Source organism: Carassius gibelio, chromosome B21 (genome assembly GCF_023724105.1).
Source record: "Carassius gibelio isolate Cgi1373 ecotype wild population from Czech Republic chromosome B21, carGib1.2-hapl.c, whole genome shotgun sequence".
Taxonomy (NCBI): Eukaryota; Metazoa; Chordata; class Actinopteri; order Cypriniformes; family Cyprinidae; genus Carassius; species Carassius gibelio.
Window position 1 is genome coordinate 9,859,919 of NC_068416.1, and position 20,060 is coordinate 9,879,978.

The 20,060-nt window shown below is 34.7% G+C and overlaps 1 protein-coding gene across 2 annotated transcripts; it reads left to right on the forward strand.

The window, feature by feature from the left end:
* Nucleotides 1-8,195: 8,195 nt before the first annotated feature.
* On the forward strand, nucleotides 8,196-18,631 carry LOC127986508 (hepatocyte nuclear factor 1-beta-B). Of its 2 annotated transcripts, none has more exons than XM_052588781.1 (9): nucleotides 8,196-8,730; nucleotides 10,047-10,246; nucleotides 11,360-11,564; nucleotides 12,180-12,400; nucleotides 13,405-13,550; nucleotides 13,924-14,044; nucleotides 17,435-17,584; nucleotides 17,674-17,771; nucleotides 17,925-18,631. In XM_052588781.1, the coding sequence occupies exons 1-9, from the start codon at nucleotides 8,360-8,362 to the stop codon at nucleotides 17,943-17,945; spliced, it is 1,533 nt and encodes a 510-aa protein (XP_052444741.1). In that variant the 5' UTR covers nucleotides 8,196-8,359; the 3' UTR covers nucleotides 17,946-18,631. The 2 variants fall into 2 exon arrangements, with proteins under 2 accessions (XP_052444741.1, XP_052444740.1); XM_052588780.1 differs by having other exon boundaries at nucleotides 8,197-8,730; nucleotides 11,288-11,564.
* The last annotated feature ends 1,429 nt before the right edge of the window (nucleotides 18,632-20,060 follow it).

Here is a 20,060-nt window from a genome sequence, read left to right on the forward strand (position 1 = left end):
AGGGGCTCTTTAAAATGCAATAAGTAACTGTAACTATTTCAGTTACTTTAAGTAATGTGACTGATTACATTTGATTACTTCTTGAGTACTTTTCTAAATTTCTAAAGTTTTTAGCTGTTAATCACTGTTCATCTTACAGTAGAACTCCTGTCACAAAATCAGACAGCACCTCTTTTTACTTTGAGATTGTTTTGAGCTTAAAAACAGATTTGAAATCATAACAAGAAATTGTTTAATAGCTAGGATACTGTTTTTAAAGTCAAATCTTTGGTTAACTATTATAGGAAAAACTGGCATCCAATAATGCCTTGGAATAAAACAGTTATTGTAAAAAAAAAAAAAAGCATATACATAACCCAAACAGGAAATAAAAGAGTTATGGAATAAGCATGTGTCCTATTCTCTATTTTAAACTAGTAAAACATTGGTGTCTCATATTTTAGAGTCAATTAAACCTGTATGTTTGCGACTATATGCAGATTTAACCCCTTTTGTAAGAGTTAACATTTTCATAAACAACTGTTACTTAATTACAATTTTGTTCCCCAGTTACTGATTACAATTACATTTATTTTGCAATTAAATTACATAATAAACACTGTGTTTGTGTCTCTCTCTTTCTCTCTCTCTCTCTCTCTCTCTCTCTATATATATATATACAGTATGTCACAAATTATAGTCAGTCACTAATTACTGATTACATTAAGACAACTGTAGTTAGTAACATAATCTTTTAATCTACTTAATAAAAAAAAAAATTTGGCTCGTGTTTGGCTGTGCAATGTGACTACTTTTTAAGATTACTTGTAGTTTATTTTACTTTTTTTTTTTTTTTTTAGCAAACTTGTTTTAAAAACACCATTAAATGTACCTTCCTATATAAAAAAGCAAAGAGAAAGAAAATATATTCAATGCATTAAACGTTACATGCACCAGTTTCTCTAACTGCTTACTGTAAGAAATGTAGCGAGTTTGTGAGGGGATAAAAAGCTGATAATTAAATCATAAAAATAACAAATGCTGTAAACAGGTAAATGTATTGTTCAATTATTATTGAAACATTACCTTCCTCTGAGATATTTTAAGTAAATATTTTATGTTGTTTGGGAGAAAAAAACATTTCCCTGCATTATACGTACAAACATTAATAAACATGACAACAATTCAATACTATTTAGGGTGGATATTATGCACATTGGGACGCAGGGTTTGTTTCAAACATTGTCTTAATTTTTTTGAGCAGTGCTATTTTCACACAAATTCATAAGCATGGTTTGCAAATATATTTGCATGACATTTCTGAATATATTCCAAGCTACAGTTACTACCCAGACATACTAAAAAGGACCCATAAAAAAGTGTACTTTTATTATTTTTTTTATTATTATTATTTATTTTTTTTGCAGTAATTGTAGTACTTGGGTGTGTATAATACAGAAAAAAAAGAGTAGGATATGATATGATAAACCCAAGCCCTGCCTATAACACACAAAACGTACAGAACCTTTCTATTTAATGCGATTTATTTATTTGTAGATTACCTTTAATAGATTACAGTTTCACGAAAACATTCGCAATTGATTTGTAAAATGTTATTTATTTATGTTTTGCTTGTTTGTTAAATGTGTCATTATACAAGTTTAGGCTGAGTTTTGGTAGAATTACCCCCAGCAGGTGCCGCCAGACTGTGTTGTATTTTATTTCTCCCTTCACCAGCCGACAGAGTTCAGAAAAATAAAGACATGTGCGCAATCATTTAGGCGTACTTGCATTTTTATGTACAATTTAATATATTGATAAATGAGTTAGACGTTATAATACGTTGTATCTAAGAACAGCAACTGCAACGGAACCAAAATACATTTAACATATTAAATCTATTACTGGTCGTGTGATTGATTCAGTCCATGTCATCAAAATCTCCCTCTCCAGCTAACGTTAGATCCCTTTTTAGTCTAAAAAACAGCCGCACGGTTTGAATTAGTTATACGGTGTTATTAACCCACTCAAAATGCAGTTTATTGTGAAGAATTACTTTACAATAACGACTCGTCTAAAATACTTTTAATTTAAAAAACGTCCATTTCCGGTTGACCTCGGACGTGGTTCCTGGTTACCATAGTAAAGCCTCTATTTGGACACTGTAAAGATGGCCGGTACGGTAACGGTTTTTGATTCGATTTCTTTTACACGCGCACCCCCGGCTTTTTTTTATGCCACCTGATTTTTTCAAATCCTTAAAGTGTCTATTTTCTATTAATCTGCCAGGTGCCAAGCTGAAATAATGTCCCAAAGGGTTCTTTTGTAACCCTTTGCTGCACCCGACCGGAACCCGAAAAATCAAAAAGTGATATAGAAAGTGGCATAACATTAGAAGTAAACAACATACAGAGACAAATTTACACATTTTCCCATACAATTCTGACCCCAGGAATTTAATGGAATCGATATTTTTGACATTTGACAACATATTGACCTTATTTCTGGACAAAATTGCAAAAAATGGCCAAATATGTGTAGAGGATCAACTATTTTTCCGTTTTCTCAAGCGCATAGGGTGATTTTTTTTTCCACAACATATTATTTATTTATCATTCAAGTGTCTATTTTAAGATTAAATTGGGTACCAAGCTGAAATAATGTCCAAAATGCTTTATTTTTAACCCTTTGCACCAAACCTGAAAAGTCTAAATATGATATAAAGTGGCATAACTTTTGAAGCAAATTTTCAACATTTTTTGTTTGTTTGTTTAAGTGATACAGTTTTCTTAAATTTAATTAACTATATTGACATCTCATGCTCTGAAATGTATTAATAAGATAACAGGTTTGTTCGGCTTTCTCAGTGTGTTAGGACTAAGGCTATGACTGGGTTTCTGCGAGCAGAACAAATCTCTTGGTGAAAATGTGAATCATGATTACTCACCATTTTCTTTCAAAGCAACTTACAGTAAGTAATAACTGTCCCCTGAGGCAACGTATGTACTTGATACCCGTGTAATTGAGAAAAAAACTGGTCTTACTGTAACTTCCATTTCTAGGTCATTCTGATTTAGGATTGAATCTTTAACTTGTATTAGCAGCCATTAGGTTAATCATAAGGTTGCCACTACATCTCTTCATAGACACAGAATATCTGATGGAACGAGACCAGAAAAAAATCACTGAATATATATATATATATATATATATATATATATATATATATATATATATATATATACATATACATATATATATATATATATATATATATATATATATATATATATATATATATATATATATATACATATACATATATATATATATATATATATATATATATATATATATATATATATATATATACACACACACACACGCACACACACACACACATATATATATGTCATAATAATATTAAGTACGTTAAACATTAAATTACATTAGGGTTTTCCAAACCAAGGTTCATGATTTGATAAAAAAGCTAATAAATCAATCATAAAAATTTATTTAAAATAAATAATTTTAAATGAAAACATTCTGAACAAAACATTTGAACTCTTAAAAAGATGAATTATTGCTTTTCTTTTCCTGGACGTCGGTGTGACCAGAAACTAACATCAGAGAGCTGTGAACATCTGAATGTGTAAAAATGATTGAAATGATTGCCTAAAATCTCAGGAGGACTTCACCTAAATATTTATAAAGTGATTTAGGTGAAAAAAAAGTCTGGGAATTCCTATATTGGGTGAACATTACTAAAAATGGAAACATGGAAATGACATTACACAGTCTTCCAGGTTTTGATTTTTTTTCTCCCCCGAGACATCCAGGATCAATCATTAGTGAAGGCTACTGGATATGATGAAGACAATATTTCACAGCTATACATTACCAGTGTTTAGTAACCGGTATAATAATGTTGTTTTCTGATAAATATTCAAATCGAGTGCTGCCTTTATACTGTACAGTAATGTTGAATGTCTCATTAACAGTAAAATGCTTTCTTTAAATCCAGTGCTCAAGGAGCTGTGTGGCCTCTCCGTTTTCTGTGTAATTGTAGCCGCCTGACTGCGTGATTTTGCAAAACCAGAAGATTTTGCGAACTTATGAAAGTAGTTTTTTTTTTGTTTGTTTGTTTTTTGAGAAAGAAAAATGTTTAACTGCTTTTTAAACTTATTTGTAAACAAAACAGTTATTTATATAACTCTTACATATCATTATAGAAAAAAAACTGTGATAAGAAGAAATAACTAATAATGAGGCCTAATAAGTTACTACCCACAATTCATATAATTTCGCTTGAATGCAACTTATCAACACTTGAAGCGCCCCTACTGTGAGTAATGAAATGTTCATATTTTGGTTCTATCCTCATTTGTGTGAGGCTAATCTCCAGTGGTTGGTTTGATTGGTAACATTTTAATTTCAGCACTTCTGTTATGCCTGATAAAGCAGCGTTTGTGAGCGCAGTGCTGCTTTGTGTACAGAGTTACCGGGGAAAACACGATTTTTACCGCTCCAAAAGCGGCACCTAGTGGCAAAGAATGAATTTGCATTTTCGTTCAGTCCAACGTGAAAAGACCAACAAGTGGGCGAGCAATATGCTGATGTAAAATCTTTTTTAAAATGTTCATTAACATATCCTAATATGCTGTTATTACTGAAAAACTGATAATCTGTGGGAAAGTATCTGAACGGTAAAAACAAAGATAGCACCTAAAAAAAAAAAAGCTGTAATGAAATTAGCCGTGAGTTTTAGTTTGACGTGAAACCTTGATTGACTTTGGCCCTCTGGGGCCTCGGGGTCACTGAGGCATGAGAGAGTATCAGCAGGAGGAGTGCAATCAGGATGAAGAAGAGGGTGAGACGTGTGATTCCTGTGAAGAGCAGATCAAGCGAGCGTGAGGTTCAGCGGGGCAGAGTCCGCTCGTCTCTAACAGGAGGGAGGGAGGAATGCTGATTCAGACACGGCTGTTCCTTGAGCGCTCACCCTCATCCCCCTCTTCCCACTGGGGGTCCCAAGAGATGAGGGACAATTAGGACCTGTAAAACACCTTCAACTCTCTTAGGCTTGGATGAGGATCTTTAAAACACTAATATATGTTTCTGATTAGTAAAAGAAAGAATTAAACTTCTCATCTTAAATATGCTACAGTTTAAAATCTTATGCTAAAATCTTTTACTTCAAACTGCATTTACCTCTATATATACATGCTGCGTAAGATAATAGATGTTCACATGTTGGTGTTAGTTGTCACATTTGCATTGCATTAGTTAAGCAATACCTGATTAACCCGAGTTACCATTTAGCTGAGTGAAAGCCTGAGGGATGTTGAATCCCTGCTGAAATCAAAATGGATTTACTTCAGATTTGCTGTAGTTTGAGTTCTCAGACATTTAAAGTGTCTGGTACTGTGCCAACATCACATGCTTTGCCTGCATTTATTCTCCTCCTTAAATTTATGTTTGTCAGAGTTTGACCCCTCTTCAGGAGCCATCAAAGTCTCCATAAAAACTCATGAATTCTTTACTGTGTTGTAAAACCACAGTCCAGCATTGTAGCTGTTGAATGATATGTGTTATAATGCTATTCGGTGTTCTGTCTGTGCAGTTTAAAACATCAAATGTCAAATGATTTTTGCCTTGAGTGCGGGTCAAAAGTTTATAGACAGAAAAAGTCAGTTGAAAGGGATGGCCTTTATTACAATCATGTAAATTGGTACATGGATATAGTGTTTAAACTGGTTTTTACTTGAGAAAAGAAGTGGGAAATACTTTATCATTCTCTGGGAACTTTACCATGAAACAACAAATGTAGAATGTGTTTTATTTTAAAAAGAAGCATGTAGACAGCTTTTGATGATAGACTTTTATTTTTTGCACAAATTAAAAGGTCAATTATGGCATCAGCGGGGGCTTTGCAGTCAGTTCTGGGAGAGTAACTCCACTCACACTCCTTATTCCCTCTGCGACTGATCTCATTTGCTCATCTGTCTCCTTAAAGGAAATGAACCTGATGTCTTTCAGTCACTTTAATTTTGACAAATGCTCAGAGCTTTCAGTCAGTTGTAGTCTACCATGTGCACTTGCACATTCATCAGATTGTGTGAATAATATATAGAGTCCAGACTTGTTCAAATTATTGTTAACATATCAACAAGAAAATTACAATAATTAGTGAAAAGAAAAGAAAAAATGCAAAATTATAGTCTGAAAATCTAACAAAACCTTGAATTTGGTCATAATTTATCCTAAAATATTACAGGAAATTTTAATAGGAAAATGTGCGGCATGTGTATTCACACACTAGGCTGTTTTATAACACAAAACAATCATAATCATTGCTCATCATCGTGAAAAGGAAGCTCATGCAGGTTAGATTACTGAAGTTAATATCTAACAGAGTTATGAACGGAGTCTTTATATGGTGCAACACCTGTGGACACAATTCTGTCACTGCAAACACAGATAATAAATGCCTCAACTATCACTCAACAAATGTCATTTCTATACAGAAATCTTTATTTTTCTCCATCTCTGTCAGGCTCTCAGTATCTCAGTGTTTATGTGTCCTTTTGAATCCAAGTCAAGGTCCAGCTTACTGACCGGAACTCATCTTTCTGGTCACTGATTCCCCAGCTTATAAAAGTTTTACTAAAAGCATTATTTTAGCATATTCCAGCTCATCTTATAAAAGTATGATGTTTCATATATCTGCAATCCCTCAATCACATATCTGTGAATGGATGCCTGCTGGTCAACTCTGATGGCTGGGTGACATTAATAATACCTTTGGGTTCAAACTGCAGGCAAATTAGCCATATGTACAAACATTATCAGTGGAGGAAAAGGAAGAGGCTTTGTCAGGGTGACAGCAGAGCTTTTGATACAACATAAAAACCTCCTGGTCCGAAGAGAAAAACGAACAAATTATTCATCCGATACAGTCACACTCCACTGCAGCTTTCACAAGAGAAGTAGTTTCACATCCTGGAAAAAAATATGTAATTTCTGTAAGTTTGGTATTAACTGCTGTTAATCATTGAGAACTGACCAGTCCCCAAAATGTGTGAGAAAGGTTGAAATGCAGAGTGCATTAAAATTCTGTTCCAGCAGCAGATTTGGTCTTATGAATGACTTGCCTGTCAGATGTTTCATGATGATTTTTTTTGATAGCAATTTTATTTCAGTCTAAAAACAAATAGTGCTGTCAAACAATTAATCACAATTAATCACATCCAAAATAATTGTATTTACATCATATCTGTGAGTACTGTGTGTATTTATTTTGTATATATAAAAACACATGCATGTATATATTGAAGAAAAATTTGTGTATTAAATATATTTTTATATAATCTAATTTATATACATGTAAAGACATGTTAATATTTTCAAAATGTATATTGTATGAGTGCTTGTGTATACATAATAAATATACACTGTACACACACATAACATAAACTTTTATTTTGGATGCGATTAATCATGATTAATTGTTTGACAGCACTAAAAATATATAAATACAAATTTTTCTCACATTTACTGCTGATTATGTGTTTATTAGTGTGCTTGCCTAAAAAGTCAGATATCTCTTTCCAGAAAGAAAGAAAGAAAGAAAGAAAGAAAGAAAGAAAGGAGGAGAGAAAGAACAGTTACAAAGTTACAAAGAATGAGGGGTTTAGGAATAATAAAAAATCTGGTTCGTTTCTATGTGATTATCTTTTACTAATTCTTCTTGTTATAATTTTTTTGTATTGGGACTACTGATAAGCTGCCTTCGAAGAGAAAAGTTTAAGCTTGGAGGTTTAAGACTTATAAAATGTATATATTTAAACCACAAAACAAGAAAAACAAAAGTATTACATTAATAATCATAATATTAACAATAACAATGTTTATATATTTATTACAATGTTAGTATTAATTATTGATTTATTATTCACTCAGGCCTTCTTGCTTGCTTGCTTTACTTTAAAGATTTATGTAGTTGTTTCATCCTCTAAAAAAAGTAGCCTACTAAGCTACCTCGGAGGTAACAAACACATCAACACTGAACATTTTAAACCCATATATATATATATATATATATATCAGCTACGAATTCCTCGTTTATATTAGCATATTCATAAACGAGTAAACTTCATTTGCATAAGGTGCACCAACCAATGAGCATGAAGTCAGCTCCGCCCAGCAGGAACGTGGAACGACTTCCTTCAGCAGGTGCGCTCGTGCTCTGGACAACTGTACAACTTTTCGTAAAGAAACTTTGGTCTGGTGTTTTCTAGTCCTTTCAAAATCATTATTCATTTCAGTTAATTTGACACGTGTATTTACCGAGGGCGCGAGGGCTTTCAGCGAGACCGGATTGATGTTTACTGACATGGTGTCCAAGTTGACATCGCTTCAGCAGGAGCTCCTGAGCGCGCTGTTGGACTCGGGGGTCACGAAGGATGTGCTGGTCCAGGCTCTGGAGGATTTGTGTCCGTGTCCTGCAGAATTCGGAATAAAAATGGAAAAACCTTTTTCCCCGTCGAGTGTCAACGGCGGCAGCGACTCCAGTGATGCCAAGCCGGTGTTTCTGACTCTAACCAGCGGGCAGGGTAAAGGGGGCAAACTGTCCGGTGACGAAGGCTCGGAAGACGGGGATGACTTCGACACGCCGCCGATCCTGCGCGAGCTGCAGTCCCTCAACACGGAGGAGGCGGCGGAGCAGCGCGCGGAGGTCGACCGCATGCTGGCGTGAGTTCACATACAGATGCTCGATTTATTAACTAAATGGCGTGTTATTGAAATATTATATGCAGGTATTTCAGGGCAACAAGTTCGATTGAAGTGTACCTGCTATTTATTTATTAATCTATAAAACAATGAAAAAGAACTAAACTATTGTTATTATTTTTCAGTTGAAATGTAGTTCCTCTGTAATAAACAGCAGCGTCAATTTTTACCATTAAGATATCCTATTTCAGTCAATTTTTTTTTTACATGTAAATATATATAATAATTTTACAAAAACAATAGGCCTACCAAAATTGTTTTGATGTAGTCTAGTGCATCATTTTATTATTTCATTTTTTTCCTTAGGTCTACTTCGGTATTTTTTATATAGGCCTATATTGTTTTAATACCTCCCTACATAATATTTACAACATTTTTTGGTTTTGTTTTTGGTAACTTTAGGCAAAAATCGAAATGTTCCTGTTTAAAAGTGTAAAACGAGATTACATAGGCCTATATTGATGTAAAGTCAAAACGAAACCACGTGTAGTTGTTATTAATTTATTTCTATAAATCATCAACAGAAAGATACACAATGTCGTATGAATAGAGGGAAAAGATAGTAGTTATTCATTGTCCAAAGTTATAGTCTTAAATCAACATCCTCAGCACTCTCTAATGTGAGGGGTTATTTCCCCAAACAAACACTGGCTGATCCGTCACACATTTTACACGTATTAAAACAATCACCAGCGTTTGACTCGTATAGGCTAATTAGGACCAAATGTATTTCACAAATATAGCCTAATTAAGAGTCGTCAGTCAATTAGTCATCGTATTTACGTAAGTTAGCCTATAGGCTACAGAACAAATGATAGCCTAATAATATTATTATGTATATCATGTTGTGCATAATATTTAACATGATTATTTCTTCATTATTTTATTGCATGCCTATAACCAGTTCTTCTATAAACATCTAGCATTTTATTTCCAAATGACTGTCGAGTCGACTTATAGGAGGAAAAGTCTCTTAGAAATTATTTTTTAAAACTTTCAAGACTAATAGCTACTAAATTAGACAGCATTAATTGATAAATTGTTAAATGTTCGAGTTAGTTTTGAAATATTATAATGTTTTTAATTTTTTTGTTTATTATTATTCAGTGTTATTGCATGACGATTATTAATTATATTTTAAAGGTTTGTATATTATTCATTATTCCAGGCATTTTAAAACAGAAAGGCATAATTTTACACCAATAAATGACATAAAGACATAAAATTAAAAGTTACTTGTGAAAGCTCATAATAGCGTTGGCTGCTGTGTTTGGCAGCGGGGACCCGTGGCGCGTCGCGCGCACTGTCAAAGGCTACATGCAGCAGCACAATATTCCTCAGCGCGAGGTGGTGGACGTGACGGGGCTCAATCAGTCTCACCTGTCGCAGCACCTCAATAAAGGCACGCCGATGAAGACGAGCAAACGAGCCGCGCTTTACACCTGGTATGTCCAGAAACAGCGCGAAATCGAAAGACGTAAGTAGCCTCCTAACATGATGTTTAACTCTTTACCATCTGTAACATAAGAAAGTATGCAGACTGTTTTTTTTTCCTAACACTTCAAAATAATGTTCCATTTGTTAACATGAAAGAGAAATGAAAAATACATTGGAAACATTTAACAATCTCAATTCGTGTTTCTCAAATCTCAATTTCCACATTTACCAATACAATACAACAAAAGTTGTGTTGTTAATATTATTTAACAGACCTGAGAAATTATCATGAATATGTAATTTCATTATCTAGCATTAACTGTCACATTAATAAATACTATAACAAGTATATTGCTCATTGTTAGTTCATGTTAGTCAATGCATTAACTAATGGAACCATATTGTAAAGTGTTCATTCAAGTATTTGGGCAATTTATAGCAATGCTTAAAATGAATGAATCTCTTTACATTGTGTACTAGTCTACTAAAATTTCATGCCAAGTGACATTTATTTATTTATTTTAAAGCTATATTTATTTATTTTTGTAATTATTTGTTTCCACCTGGTTTTAATGTTTTGTTATTAGCCTACATGTTGTTATATATTTTATATAATACTTATATGTAACTATACATGCAAAACATGTGTTTATTTTTTTATTGTATTACATACACTATTATAAATTCCATTAGAAATGATCTATTTAAATATAAAATAAATATTAAAAGTCTTGTTTGTGAATGTTTTTTATTTTATCCATTTTATATCCCCTTGTTTCTCAGACTTTGGTTGGATAGATTAGAAGTCACTCAGAAAAAGTAAATTACACATATAAATAAATGTGTAGACAGTACATGTTTTGTTATTTATTTACTCTGAATTGCCTTTTTTATTTTATGAAGGACCCCTTTTTTCCAGGTCAGGAAGTATCATGTGAGCTCTGCTCTGTAGGCCCCATTATTGGATCCATTTTTACCTTTCTCAAAACTGCGCCTTCATTCTGGGCCGCCCCATCCAAGCACTATCTGTCATGAATGTGCCTTACTCTGCCCCAATCGTGTCCCCCTCTTATTTCCGCAGAGTTCGACCGTGTTCAGGGCTCTGACCCCAGTGACTCAGGCAGTCAGGATCAGGTCCTGTTTTTTTTCCCAGAATTCAATCATACCGGACACGGTTCGGGGACTGCGGGAGGTTCTGGAGGACCAATCGGAGATGAAGGGGAGCCAGGCTCTAAGAGGATGAGACGAAACCGCTTCAAATGGGGTCCAGCATCTCAGGAGATACTCTACCAGGCTTATGATCGACAGAAGAACCCCAGCAAAGAAGAAAGGGAAGCGCTGGTAGAGGAATGCAACAGGTAATGCTCTCTCTCTCTCTCTCTCTCTCTCTCTCTCCAGATATTGATTTAGTTTTGTTAAAAATATTTGGTACCACTTTATTTTAAGGGGTCCTTGTTAAACATTACATGTACTTTGTATTATAATAACAATACATTATGCATAATCACATGAAAGTAACCCTAACCATATAGTAAGTAAATGTAGTTAATTAATATCACTCAGTTCTTAAATATATAATTAAACTAAACCAAGGACACAGCATAAAGTGTATATTATATATATATATATATATATATATATATATATATATATATATATGTGTGTGTGTGTGTGTGTGTGTGTGTGTGTGTGTGTATAATTTAAAACAAAGTGGCATTAATTAAATGTTTCTTACTTTAATGTAATATACTTTTTTATGTTTAGCATTTTATTATATTACTTTATATATATATATATATATATATATATATATATATATATATATATATATATACACACACACACACACACACACACACTTCAATACAAAGAATGTGCTGATCATTAATTACATTTGTATTTAAATATCTTACATGTGTTTAAAAAAATGCATTGTACAAATGCCAGTTCTTTATTTTTTGGGTTGTTTTCAGGGCAGAGTGTGTTCAGAGGGGTGTGTCGCCCTCTAAAGCACATGGGCTTGGATCTAACCTGGTCACGGAGGTTCGTGTGTACAACTGGTTTGCTAATCGACGTAAGGAGGAAGCCTTCAGACAGAAGCTGGCTATGGATACATATCCAACCCACAGCATGAACCCTCTGTTGTCCCATCCATCATCACATACCCATCACCATCACAGCAGCTCAGATTCCAGTAAGATTTCACTGCTGTGCAAATCCTCACAGGTTCTGTCTACACTTGATATTAATATCTGAATTTGGATGATCTGATTTCTACCAAGTCTTAAACACTATCACAGGTTTTGTTTTTGTATTTTCAGTTTTATTTTAATTTTAAATAATTTAAATATGCAGTAAGTGTGTGTGTGTGTGTGTGTGTGTGTGTGTTTTATTGGAATTCCTCCATCCCATTAGTTTGAGAACAAAACACACAGCCGCACCCGCAGACGCATGTGAAATAGAGGGACATAAAATCGCTCACTGCAATCTTTAGGGTCAAACCAGGGTCAAGTCAAGGTTCGAGCTTTGTGTCTGGGAGGGAGTACAGCACACACTCTCTCCCTCAGAAGATCGATAGCTGTTTGGAAAAAAGTATTTTATACCCAGAAGGATCACGCAGTAGCTTAAAATGCCAATATAATAAAATCAAAACGCTTCATTTTAGTTTTGACAACTACAAAAAGACACCGTTCTGTTGAAAAGCTGTTAACTGTCAGCCTGTGTAATGGACCGAATTCTGCAGAATGTTTGCGAATGGATTAATATTACGTCAAGCGAGTGAGTCAGAGAACAGCGTGTTTGCTCAACCTGTGTGTTCTGCTACAGTCACTGACCTCCAACTGTTCAAAAGCTCTTTGATTGTATTTGTTTGCCCAGAGCAAGAAAAGGCACAACATTTAGCATAATCAGTTTTGAGTTATGTTTATGATAATGCATTGAAGGAAAAGACGGTCCGATAAAGGCCCTTCAGTGTTTGGACTGCAGACTCTTATCATTTTAGCCGCATTTATAGCTAGCTACACAAAGAGGTCAAATAAAGATAGACAGTATCAGGTTAGTATGTACGACTAATGGCGATTATTTTCTCGCCATTTTCAGTGTGTCAGAGCAACAAAATTAACCTTTTTTAATTGTCAAAGCATTAACTGTGAACAGCAATACACCTAAAAATTATGTTTCTTATGTTTTTCAATGCAGAACTCAGGTACAGTCAACAAGGAACCAGTGAGGTCACTTCCTCGACGACCATCAGTCACCATGGTAGCAGCCAGTCAGTATTGCAACAGGTGTCTCCGGGTAGTCTGGACCCTTGCCATGGCTTGCTATCAACGGATGCCAAAATGGTAAAGCAAAATCTGTTTTTGAGTCCACATTATAATGCAAAAAGTATTGGAACTACCAGCCTTTTTCTCAACCCGAAATAGCATGTAGTCGCAGAGATCAATGTACATTTTACGGACATGATTGATAAAGTCGCCTTTATTTGAAAACCGACTCAACTAGGTCAAAGAGAGCATTGATCTAGCATGTGCAGGCAGTGCATTTATTCTCTTTTATGGCTGGTATGAATTGGCCCCCCCAATAAACATTTGTAATGTTATGTTAGTGCGCACTCACAGTCCAAAACAGTGTCTTGCACCAGAGGAAAGTAAGTGTTTGTGTACCTTATGTGTATTTACATTGTGTGTCTGCATGTGTGTGTGTGTGTGTGTCCAGATCTCAGTCTCTGGTGGAGTTTTGCCTCCTGTGAGCACTCTGACCAACATTCATAGTCTGTCTCAGTCGTCTCATCATCATCAGCAAGCACAGAGCCTCATTATGAGCCTGGCTGCTCAAAGTGAGTGGATCCCCTTTTTATTTCCCTCTTCTTCATCTTACATCATTGTTGTTCTTAAACTGTGGTATGTGTTAAATTTACAGTAAAGAAATGGCAGCTGTGGTTGCCAGATATTCACTGTAAAAAATATGGTGACAATGTTTCAGGTATTAAAGCATTGGTGCCAACTTATACATATTATTAGGTGGTGCTGTAATACTAGTATACCAAGTTACTTGAACTACCTAAATGAATGTCCTTTTACAGTTTTTTTTTTGTGTAAATATAGTCATTCATAGTTTTTACTTGCAACTCCCATCCATAAGTAAGAAAAAAATATTTTACTGTAAATTACATATACAGTGTCAATCCATTTACATAGTTTAATCTTTACATAGTAATATATATGTTAAGGTAACTTACAGTTAAACAGGTTTTATTATAGCATTTTTAAAGTTCTATTTCTAAAGTTGATTGCACTTTTTAATATATCCTTTATGCATCTCCATGTGCACATGATTTTATAGCCCTTATTTTGACGTGCTGTTAAAAAAAAAAGGAAAATCTACTGTTAATTTTCTGTCAGGACACAGAGTAACTGACATAACGCAATGAAGTGTGAACTTAAAATACATATAAATACGGTAAAAATAAATACAGAAAATTCATATTAATAAAGTACATGGTGCTTTCTATTAATATTATTCCAAAACTATTCAAATTTCCCCTACTTCCATTAGTCCAGTGGTTCTCATACTTTTTTGGTTGCGCCTCCCTTTAAACCTATTTTTATTTTTATTTTACGTTTTTTCTGCTTATGGCCCCCACACATTGAGAACCACTGCAATAGTCAATCAAACACTAAGCCCTGCCCCCAAGCAGGGTTGGTTGAGCCACTATTGCTTTCCCGGTTTGGATTCTCAATTAAACAATGTTTTGATCGCAGCAGTAATAGTTTGATAAGCATCTTGGTGATCTAGTTAGATCTTATAAACATGTTTATTGTCAGCTACCTGAATGATAACACTGGTTTAAAGACAGAGGTTTGAAGGTCATTCTGTCAGCCTCTTGAGTACTGAGGTGTGTGACCACCACAATAATGCAAGAACATGTTTTATGCGGTGGTCATGCATTTGAGTCCATGTTTGCACTCTTGCCTAAGCCAGTAAACAGACGTCAGGCAGTCATAACAGAGTCCATTTACAGGTTCATTTTCAAGTCTTAAAGGTACAATAGCAAAATCATCCTGATTAAGGATTCAAACTAACACGTCAAATTATAATCTGACTGTTTTGGCACAAAAAGAATGTAATAGATATTTACATTTAGTCATTTAGCAATTGCTTTTATCCATATAGACTTACAAATGAGGAGAGTGGAAGCAATCAAAATCAATGAAAGAGCAATGATATGCAAGTGCTATAACAAGTCTCAGTTATCTTAATGCAGTACAAGTAGCAAGGGTTTTTAAATCATATAATAAATATTATATATATATAAAATATATAAAATAAATAAAAATATAGAATAGGAAAGGCATAGAGCAAGCTAGTGTTAGAGGCCTTTGGCTAAGGACTCAGCTGCTCAGATTGAGTTGGGAAGGTCATTCCACCAGGAGGAAACATTTAATTCAAAAGTCCATGAAAGTGATTTTGAGCCTCTTTGGGATGGCACAATCAAGCGACATTCACTTGCAGAACGCAAGCTTCTAGAGGGCACATAAGTCTGAAGCAGTGACCACCCAGTGGTGGTTTTGTAGACAAACATTAATGCCTTGAATTTTATGCGAGCAGCTATTGATAGCAAGTGCAAATTAATAGACAGAGGTGTGATGTGTATTCTTTTCGGCTTATTAAAAATGAATCTTGCTGCCACATTCTGGATTAATTGTAAAGATTTGATAGAACTGGCTGGAAGACCTGCCAAGGGGGCATTGCAATAGTCCAGCCTGGACAAAACAAGAGATTGAACAAAAGGAGTTTTAAAGCATGTTCCGAAAGAAAGGGCTTGATCTTCTTGATGTTGAATAAAGCAAATCTGCAGGATCGGACAGTTGTAGCAATGTGGTCTGAGAAAGTCACCTGATTGTTAATCATAACTCCAAGGTTTCTGGTTGTTTTTGAAGGAATTATGGTTGATGTGCTCAGCTGGAGAGTGAACTTGTTATGAAACGATAGGTTTGATGCAACCATAAGCAGTTCTGTCTTGGCAAGGTTTAGCTAAAGGTGATGGTCCTTTATCCAGCAAGAAATGTCTGTTAGACAAGCTGAGATGCGAGCAGCTACTGTCGGATCATCAGGATGGAGTGAGAGGTAGAGTTGAGTGTCATCAGCATAGCAGTAGTATGAAAAGCCATGTTTCTGATAGACAGAACTTAATTATGCTAGACAGAGAAGGGAAGTCGTTCAAGGACAGAGCCCTGAGGCACCCCAGTAGTTAGATGTTGCGACTTGGACACCTCACCTCTCCAAGATATCTTGGAGGACCCATCTAAGAGATAAGACTCAAATCCCTGGAGTGCGGTTCCTGAGATCCTGAGATCCCTTTGCCAGTAGGGTTGAAAGGAGGATCTGATGGTTAACCATGTCAAAAGCAGCGGACAGATCTGGCAAGATAAGGGTAAAATTTGGAATCTGCTCTTGCCCATCTAAGGGCTTCAGCAACTGAGAGCAAGGCAGTTTCGTTTGAATGTCCACCTCTGAAACCAGACTGGTTGCTGTCAAGGAGGTTGTTCTGTGAGAGAAAGGCAGAGACATAGTTGAACACAGCTGATAGATAGACATAGATGGCCTTAAAATGCTGAAAAATGTAGAATGTGGCCCCCATTTATATATATATATATTAATTAAATCTATTTCATTACACATTTAGGACTACCTTTTGATTACTTTTGGTCTAACTCATTTATCACATTGATATAAATAGGATAATCTTGTACCAGTTGATATAAAAATATATTTCATTCATTGTTATTAACAGCATAAAGTCCATTACACATTACATTAAGTCAAGGTTTCCCAAAATGGGATTCATGAAGGAACTGCAGGGAGTTTGTGAATTTAATGAAAAGCTAATAATTCAATAATTAAAAAAATTTATGAATCATTTTAATTATAGTTACAATAAAACACTTACTAAAAAAGAATATGTAATCATGTTATCAATTAAAAAGTAACTGTAGGCTGGGTATTTTAAAATGTACTACAATCTTATTACAAGTAGGTTAAATTATATAGTATTTCTGAATGTTCTCTAAATGCTCAAAATGTGCACTTCTTGTTTTCAAAATGTTTTCCTTCAAGGGAAAAAATCTGTTTATCGTTTAGTTTAGTTTTAATTAACTATAATAATTCTGATATATGTGAAATTTATCTTATTTTGAACACGTTGATCATTTTTATGTTGTTCCAGGTCTGACATCTCCGCAGTCTCAGAGTGTGCCCGTCATCAACAGCGTGTCTGGACTCACTACCCTGCAGCCCATGCAGTTCCCTCATAGCAGCAGCCTGACACAGCTGACCACAGCCCACATCTCCCAGCAGCCCTTCACACAGTCACACAGTAAATACACTCGCTTCTTTGCCTATGACAACAGAAAACATTTTCATTCTGAATAACGATGTGCAAAACATTTTGCATGTCTTTTTCAGTGTACTCTCCCAAACAAGAAGCTGTCCAGTATTCTCATCCATCTCGATATGCGACCATGGACACCAGCAGCATCACACACCTGGGCTCCAGCAAGCAGGTCAGTCTTGCACATTCACAGGAAGTAATGTACTTCCATGTTGCAAAATAAATTGGAGAGATTTTTATACAGACATTTCTCTCTATATACATAAACTGCATATCTGTATGGGTCTTTATGGTGTATAATTGTTATTCTCTGTTGTCACTGCAGTGTCCTTTGCAGGCCTGGTGAACAAATGCACTGGAGCGAGAACTTCCTCGGCAGCTTAGCAACAGCAGTGCATGATATCTGTGTTTCTTGGTTACTTTGGTAACCTGTCAGCACGGAGAACCAACAGGAGCAGCACTTCCTCTGGATTCTGCGAAAAATGAAGACTAGTGATTGATATATTACACCTTTAAGCCATAATGGATGACAGAACAAAACAGCAGAACTTGACGGTTGAATACTGAGCTTAAGCTTTCACACCAAATGGTTTTAGGTGATGAAATCTTCAATGATACTGTACATACGATTAAATGACAAAACATGGTTTGCTGTAAAGTAAGGTCAAGTACAAAAAAACTACAAATAGTCATTCAATCAGAGATTTTTTTTTCCATACACACCTTTAAGGTTTGAGATGTATCTCATATTCTAAATGAAAATCATCACATTACCGTGTAAATTCATTTTTTTTTCACAACATCAAAATGGTCTTTCTATTTCAATGCATGGACTTGCACATAAAAGTGATCCCAAAAGATGCTATAAATATAATTGCTTCTCAGGGATTGATTTCACACTACTCCATTGTACTCCACTGTAGAATATAAATAACTGCCTAAAGGCTTTGCTGTTTTTTTTACATCTTTTGGAATCACCTCAATCATATTTATATTTGTGTAAATTGATAAATAATACATTTTTGAAGAATATATTTTGACTCTGGTGATCATTTTTGTTACCTTTAAGACAAATATGATGTGTTTATTTATGGGAGCAAAAAGTTTTGTCCAATAATGTGCCATAAAGTAGGACCACGCTTTGCATTGTAAATGTTTTCACATACTAATGGAAACTCAAAGGTGTGAAGGAGAGGTGGAGACCGAGATGGGCAATAAAAGGGTGTGTTTTTGTTTTCCATGCCCCATTAGGTCTATTTCCCTTGTTGTCTCACTGGTCAAAGGGCAAGTATCATCTGAGTTCACCTTTAGGATGTGAACAGGTGAAGTAATTTCCTTTGCTCTTCTCACATGACTTCTCTAGCATGTGATTACAGTGTTTTCCATGGAAACTAAATTACAGAAACCAAGACCCAGGGGATTAATTAGAGTATGACTACTTAAGTAAACTGTGTATCAGTCTTTGACACTGAAGAAAACCACTACTGATTTATTTTCATTATTGAAATGGCAGTGGTTCTTAATTTTTACAAAGTTTATACTTCAGGAAATAATATAACATATAAGATATGCAACATTTAACACATTCAGCAGTATTGGATCACTCCTTGTGAAAAGAAAAGATAAAGATTTTTTTTGTTGCCAAAATAAAAAAATTCTTACATTTGAGACTGTTCAGATAGATTTATGCAATAGATTTTTTTAAATTATACATTTTTCATTTATTTATTTTGGAAGAGAGGGAAATTAGCACTTTTATTAAGTTTAAATTGATTTAAATCGATCAAAAGTTACAGTAAAGACTTTTACATACTGCTCTTTTGAACTTTCTGTTAAAGTATCCCCAAAATACCAATCTGCACAATTATTTTCAACATTGATAAACACGAATGAAGGACTGAATCAGCATATTACAATGACTTCTGAAAGATTGTCTGACAATTTATTTGCTAAATTGTCAATTTATTAATAAATAAAGTTAAGATATGAATTGAAAACAAGATAATGTACATTCCCTCACCCTAGTTGTTGAATTCTAACACACACAAACACAAAGATTACAATTATGTGACTTCCGTTGAGACTGAGATGTCCCTGCAGTTCTCCTGTTCTGGTTATTTTATTTAATAACAGCGTATTAGTAAAAGAACAGTAAAGAGGTCATATGATGTTGCTAAAAAGAAACTTATTTGGTGTAATGAAATGTGTTTATACGGTTTAAGGTAAACAAAAATACATTATTTTCCACATACTGTACATTATTGTTTCTTCTCTATGCCCCGACTTTCTGAAATGCATCGATTTTTACAAAGCTCATCGGTCTGAAAACGAGGTGTGCTCTGATTGGCCATCTACCCAGTTTATTGTGATTGGCCAAATACCTCAAGTGTGTGATGGAAATGTTATGCCCCTTACCATACTGCGATGCCCTGTCTGGCCGGAGCGACGAGACATAAACATA

Excerpts from the sequence above, each read along its gene's own strand:
- LOC127986508 (XM_052588780.1), top strand. The coding sequence starts at position 8,360 with ATGTTTACTGACATGGTGTCCAAGTTGACATCGCTTCAGCAGGAGCTC. Across the intron at positions 12,401-13,404 it reads TCACAGCAGCTCAGATTCCA|AACTCAGGTACAGTCAACAA; the intron begins GTAAGATTTCAC and ends TTTTCAATGCAG. Across the intron at positions 13,551-13,923 it reads TATCAACGGATGCCAAAATG|ATCTCAGTCTCTGGTGGAGT; the intron begins GTAAAGCAAAAT and ends GTGTGTGTCCAG.